Here is a 6,010-nt window from a genome sequence, read left to right as displayed (position 1 = left end):
TCCCCTGCACACCTGTTCTCATCCCTGCACCCACACCTCCCTGCACGCCTGGCCTCATCCCTGCACCCACACCTCCTTGACACCTACTCGCATCCCTACACTCATTCTTCTTTCCCCAGCCACCCTATCCCCACACACCACTCCCCTATCTATACCCACACCAAGTCCCATCCTCACTCCTACATGCTTTAAGCTGCAACGTTGAATCAGAACCTGCCTGCACCGCTGCCCCCCAACCATGTGAAGACTATCACGTGCCATCTCCGAGCCTTGTTTTTGTCATCTTGAAGGAGGGTGGGGGTTGATACTTCTTGTCTCAGTAGAATCACCATGAAGATTAAAGGAAAAAGTGCATTCAAGTCCTGGTGCATAACAGATGTTCAGTGGCTACTGGCAGCCTCCACCAGACCAAACTCCCTGCTGAGCACAGAGGAATCAAACCCCTCCGGACAAGCCACTCCTGCGGACTCCCATTTCCAAGGCATTTGAGGCAGAGCAGCTGGGAGTTACCGACATCTTCAGCGAGCCAAGACAGGAGAGCAGCGCTATCCTCAGACAGCCGTCCGAGGTGGGTGCTGTCACCATCGTTCCCATTTACAGATGAGGAAACTGAGGCTGGGGAGTTTGGGGACTTGCCGTGGCTGAGCCAGGACTTGAGCCTAGGCAGTCAGGCTCCGGGACCTGGGAAGCTCTTGCTGGAACCCGCATCTCACACCCACATTCACCCTGGTGACAGCCCCCAACGGTCACATGGTGGCTGGGAAGATGTAAGCCCCAGGAAGGAACAGGCTCGGCCTTTGGGGGGCTGCAGTAATTAAACGGAGGGTCCCACAGCTGTGCTCAGGGGGACACATGACCTCTGACGGGGCGAGCCTGCAGCAAGGACGGAACCCCATCTGTGCTCGAGGGGGCTAGGCACCACCCACCAAAGTGTACACACTGCAACGGCTCCTGCAGATCCGCACACAGGAAGACACACGCGAGGTACAGCCATAGTAGACGCCCACACCTGCTCTGCACACAAACTACACACACACGCAAAAACTGCACACACACTCGGGATGTACAGCCATGGTAGAGGCCCACACCTGCTCTGCACACACACACACACACACACACTCAGAATATACAGCTGTGGCTAGAGGCCCACAGTGCACACACGCATTGCCAGCAGCTGTACGCTGCTGAGTCACCGAGATACGCACAGCTACGCTCTCACCAACAAACACGTCCACCAAGTCTACAGACATTTATCGAGGACCTACTGTGTGCTGGGTATCGGGCCCAGGACAAGGGACAAACCCAAATCCCTACCTCTGAAGCTGCTGGAGGAGCCAGACCAGCACACAGGCAATGACACTGAGGGTTCCAGTGACCCCATCTCAGGGACAGCCTCCTGTTTCCCCTGGCTCATCTCCAAGGCTTTTCAGGCCATGGTGCTACGGCTGTTTTTCCAGAGTCACTTCATCTCCCTACGTCCCTCTTATTTCCTCCTCTCCTCCGTATGGAATCACTGCTGATGGTCCTTCTTCCCCAGAAGCCTGGGAGTGGTCACCGTCACCCCCAGGGACGCAGGAGGCCAGGGTGGGAGACTTGTCGGAAGTGATTCCAGCCCAGGCCCGTGCACTGCCCTTCCACCCCCATCCAAGGCCTCCAACTCCACCCTGCAACCGCCCTGGGTGGGAGCCATCAACAGGATCTCCCAGGGATGAGGCGGGTGCCGGAGACCCAGGCCAGAGCTGCCATCCTCAACTCCAGCTTGTGCAGGAGAGGAACCGGAGCCTGAGGTGTTAAGGACCAAGGGTCCCGGGGCAGGTCACAGGGTCTCTGTTGCCTGCTCTTCCCCTGGCACAGGCTTGGTACTTGATGTGGATTTTCTCAATGAATGAACACACCAGGAGCACTCAATTCTTTTTAAAAACATGTGTCACCCACACCCCCTTTCTGGCTTTTCCCCAAAACCCAGGGAAGGAAGCAGGGCAAGTGTTACTGCCCCACTTTACCCGCGGGAAAACCAAGGCCCAGAGAGGGAATGTGTCTTGGTTCAAGTCCACAGTGACTTGCGTTGCACCTGTATGGTATTTTTAAGGAGGTGTGGTGCTTTGTGTTAGCTGAGGCTCAGCTGGGCCTTCCTAACCGTGCTTATTCTCAAGGCCTGGGCTCCTTCTCCAAGTGGAGCCCTTCCAAGGAGTCGGGAGAAGCGGAGTGCTATGAATTCCGTGGCACAAGATGCTGCTCACATTTTTGAAGAGGCTGAGAGATATGGGGAAAAGGGCCCGGGTCTGCAGGAGAGCCTCCACTTCTTTCATGCAGCTGGGCAACCCTGGGGCAAATTGCTTAACCTCTCTGGGCCGCTATGGTGTCAACACAGGCAAGACCACTGACTGCTCAGGTTGCTACGAAGAAGTGCACCAAGGCTTGTAAAGGGCCTAGCGTGAAGCTGGGGGCTTCCTTTAAAGGAGGGTTTCTGGGCCCCAGCCTGGGCTCCTCTGATCCAGCCCAGCTAGGAAAAGGCCTAAAGTACACCCAGCACTTACCACAGCCAGCCATTGTTCTTGGCATCACAGACATGACTCATTGAGCCCTCGAGTGGAGGTGTCCCTGCTAAGTAGGCCCTACTAGGATTCCCATTTTACAGATGGGGAGACTGAGGCACAGAGCAGCAGAAGGATTTGGCCTTCTAATTTCAGACCCCTGCGCTCCAAGCCTTTAGGCTCAAGGTTGCACATGTCTCCTATCCCTGATCCCCTCCCCATGAAGCACAAGGACAGAAGGAGTGGAGGGCAGACTGCCTGGAAGGCAAACTCACCATTTTTGTCCGCACGGCGGAAAATCTGCAGAAAAGAGAGGCTGAGTCAGCCCTGGGCCAGGGAGAGGCAAGCCCTTCCGGCGGCCTCTGACCGGATACTGGGATCCTTCTCTTCTCCCAGGAGCAGCTTAGGGTCTTGGGAAGCTGAGCCCCCCTTCCCTCTCCCCATCCCTGGGCTGGGATCCAGGGGGAACAGGAAAGGGATGTTGCAGGCAGAGGCCTTCCCCTTGCCCACGCGGAAGCGGCTGCCAGTACCACCAGCCTGCCCCCAGCCATGCTGACGGACACACGCAGGCCTACGGCCATCCCCGCAGGTGTACATCCACAGTCATCAGTCCACGCAGCTTCAACCACCGCCAAACGCTCAGCTGCATACAACACTCCGAATCAGTGTCCCAGGCAGCGCCGCAACTTTTACCACTGCAGTCCTTCCAGAACCCCTGGTGTGTTTCCAGGGAGGTTGGCATAAGTCCGACGGAGGTGTCTGCAAGGCCTGGTGACAATGCCAGCCACAGGCAGGACTGTGTTAATTTTGAGGTGCAGGAGGAGAAACAGGACGCCAAGAGCTCAGAAAAGCAGCCACAGACGAGGTTCTGGCTGCATTAGGCAGGGATGGCTGAAGGGCAGCTCCAAGGCTGGCCTGAACCTACAGACCAGGTGCCTCCTCTTCCTGCCTTTCCAGTGACATCCAAATCTCTGGGCTAGAGCTGCTCCCCTTCCCTCAAGGTCTGGCTGGCAGGTGCCGCTTGCCAGGATGAGGCTCGAAGGCAGCTTTCCGCCCATTCCAACACCATCACCTGGAGAGCTTTCAAAACCTCCTCAGCCCAGGCCACACCCCAGGGTGACTGAATCAGCTGTTGTGAGGCCCGCTCTGATTTCAGCATATTTAAAGCTTCCCAGGCACAATGTTGACACCTGTGTGCTAAGACCTTGCTATTCACAGGAGCTATTCGGGGGTCCTGCAGGAGCTTGTTTGCAATGCAGGATGCCCCACCTACTCTGCACTGTAGTGGAGTCAGACCTTTCACCGTCACCAGATCCTAAGGGGACTGATTCACTAGCACTTTTTATTTTTTATTTTTGGAGATGGGGTCTCGCTCTGCTGCCCAGGCTGGGGTACAGTGGCGTGATCTTGGCTCACTGCAACCTCTGCCTCCCAGGTTTAAGCAATTCTCCTGTCTCAGCGTCTCGAGTAGCTGGTACTACAGGCACCTGCCACAATGCCTGGCTGATTTTTGTATTTTTTAGTAGAGACGGGGTTTCACCTTGTTGGTCAGGCTGGTCTCGAACCCCTGACCTCAGGTGATTCACCCGCCTCGGCCTCCCAAAGTGCTGGGATTATAGGCACGAGCCACGGTGCCTGGCCCACCAGCACTTTAAAGCCTGAGAAGGATCCCAGGGTCTCGGGTGGCCCCCACCCCAATCTCACTGGCTTGTTGTAGCAAGGAGGGTGCTGAGACCCAGGGAGGGGCAGCAACATGTGCACATGTCCTGACACCAGGGAGGGCTGCTGGGGCCATGTCAGCCATGGAGGAGGAGGTAATACTCACTCTGACCCTTCCACCCTCTGTCCTCGCCTTAGGGTAAAGGACAGATGCCCTCCACCCCCATCCCTCCAAGCAACGAGACAGGGGCACCCTTGGTCATTTCCAGGCACCTGGGTGGTGAGACTGAAGCACGGGAGGGCCTCTCAAACATCACCCCTCCTCCCGGCTGAACCTCAGACCCCCAGGCCCTCCTCAAAGATCCAGCCTGGGCACCCTGCAGCCCTGTTCCTGACTGGGCAAGGTTCCTCAAAGCTGGGGCCCCTATCTGGGTGTCCCAGATCCCCCTTGAGGCCAGACACCAGGCAGGTGCCGGCTCTGGGCAGGAATGCTGAACACATGAGTGACATGGCAGGGCTGACACCTGGTAATGTCAGCCAGCTCCAGGAGTCTGCAGGAGCACCCCCCGCCCCCGCTCATCACTCCATTTGGCTGGTGAGGAGATGGAGGCTCAGAGCCCCCACCCTCACTGGGCAGGGCTTCCGTGCAGGGCAGCCTAGGCCTGCAGGGCTCTGCCTAGGACTTTCAGTGGGAGCTCTGTGGGGGTCCTGAGACGGGGTGGGGGGTGTGTGTGGCTGCACAGGTGTTTCTCTGGCTGTGTGTGCGTGTGTGTGTGCCTGTGAGTGTGGCACTCTAGAGCTTCCCCTGCTCTGTCCAGCACCCCCCCCGCGCCCCCCCCGTCCCGAGTTCAGACCCTGCCAAGGGTTCCAGAAGCAGGGAAGAGGAGAGGAAGGGAGGGAGCCCCCCCTACTCACAGGGATCTGTACACGCGTGTGCACACATTCACACACACCCACCACTCTCCCAGAAATCCACCACACAGGCAGAGGCAGCCCCCAGCGCCACCCCAGAAGGACCCTCGCTGAAACACGCAGTCCACACCCCCAGAATCCCCCTCCACCTCCCCCTAGTGCTCTCTGCCGGGAGAAGTCTTCTTCCTCCAAGCCGCTCCCTCCCGGCTGGGGTGGGCTTCCCAGAGGCGGGTGGTTTGCGTCCCAGGGGAGTTAGGAGGGGTGAGGGGTGAGTCTGGTCCACGAAGAGGACCCAGCTCTCGCTAGGGTAGAGGGGTGTGGGGAAGGGAACAGAGGACAGGAGAGGGCTTGGAATGGAAGGGGGCGGGGTAGGGAAGACCAGAGAGGTACCGGCTCAGGGCTGATGGGCGATGGCTCTGGCTCTACGGAAAGGAGACGAGAAGGCAGAAGGTGGGGAGGGAGCTTCACTTTTAAAGTGGCAGTAGCTGGGGCAAAGGGTCTTTGGGCGTGAGATGAGCGGGGACTCAGGGTCTAGAGCGAAGAGAGGTGGGCTAGAGGTAGGGGTTGTTGGGGGCCTCTGAAAAGTATCGCTCCGGACAGGAGCCGGGATGGAGAGGAGGAGGGGGCTGGAGGCGACGAGGGACTCCGGTCCCGCGGGGTAAAGGGTGGGGGGTTGGCTTGGACAAAACTAGGGGGACAGTGGCCGGGTCTGGGGGCTCACGGGTCCTCACTGTGGGCAGGCAGGGACTCGAAGTGCGGGTGGAGGGGCGGAGGAGGGGGTCTCCCGGCCCGGGGAGACAACTGGGTTGGAGACCGGCCTGGACGTGGCGGGGCTGGGGGCTCCCGCTCTGGCACGCGAAGGGGCCGGGGGTCTCCTGCCCGGGTAGGGGGAGCCTCGCGAGTCG

At 58.8% G+C, this 6,010-nt stretch overlaps 1 protein-coding gene across 2 annotated transcripts in view; it reads right to left on the bottom strand.

The window, feature by feature from the left end:
• Window positions 1-3,612, bottom strand: part of NECAB2 (N-terminal EF-hand calcium binding protein 2) — a 32,793-nt gene extending 29,181 nt beyond the window's left edge. The window contains exon 1 of one of the 2 annotated variants that reach the window (XM_011942182.1): window positions 2,810-3,612. In XM_011942182.1, coding sequence (XP_011797572.1) covers window positions 2,810-3,115 — 306 coding nt within the window. In that variant the 5' untranslated portion in view covers window positions 3,116-3,612. The remainder of the gene's footprint in view (window positions 1-2,809) is intronic. The other variant, XM_011942183.1, reaches the window with a different exon arrangement.
• Between the last annotated feature and the right edge of the window lie 2,398 nt (window positions 3,613-6,010).

This window comes from Colobus angolensis, unplaced genomic scaffold (assembly GCF_000951035.1).
Source record: "Colobus angolensis palliatus isolate OR3802 unplaced genomic scaffold, Cang.pa_1.0 Scaffold207, whole genome shotgun sequence".
Taxonomy (NCBI): domain Eukaryota; kingdom Metazoa; phylum Chordata; class Mammalia; order Primates; family Cercopithecidae; genus Colobus; species Colobus angolensis.
Note: the sequence above shows the minus strand (reverse complement) of the source record. Positions and strands in the feature narration are given on the sequence as shown.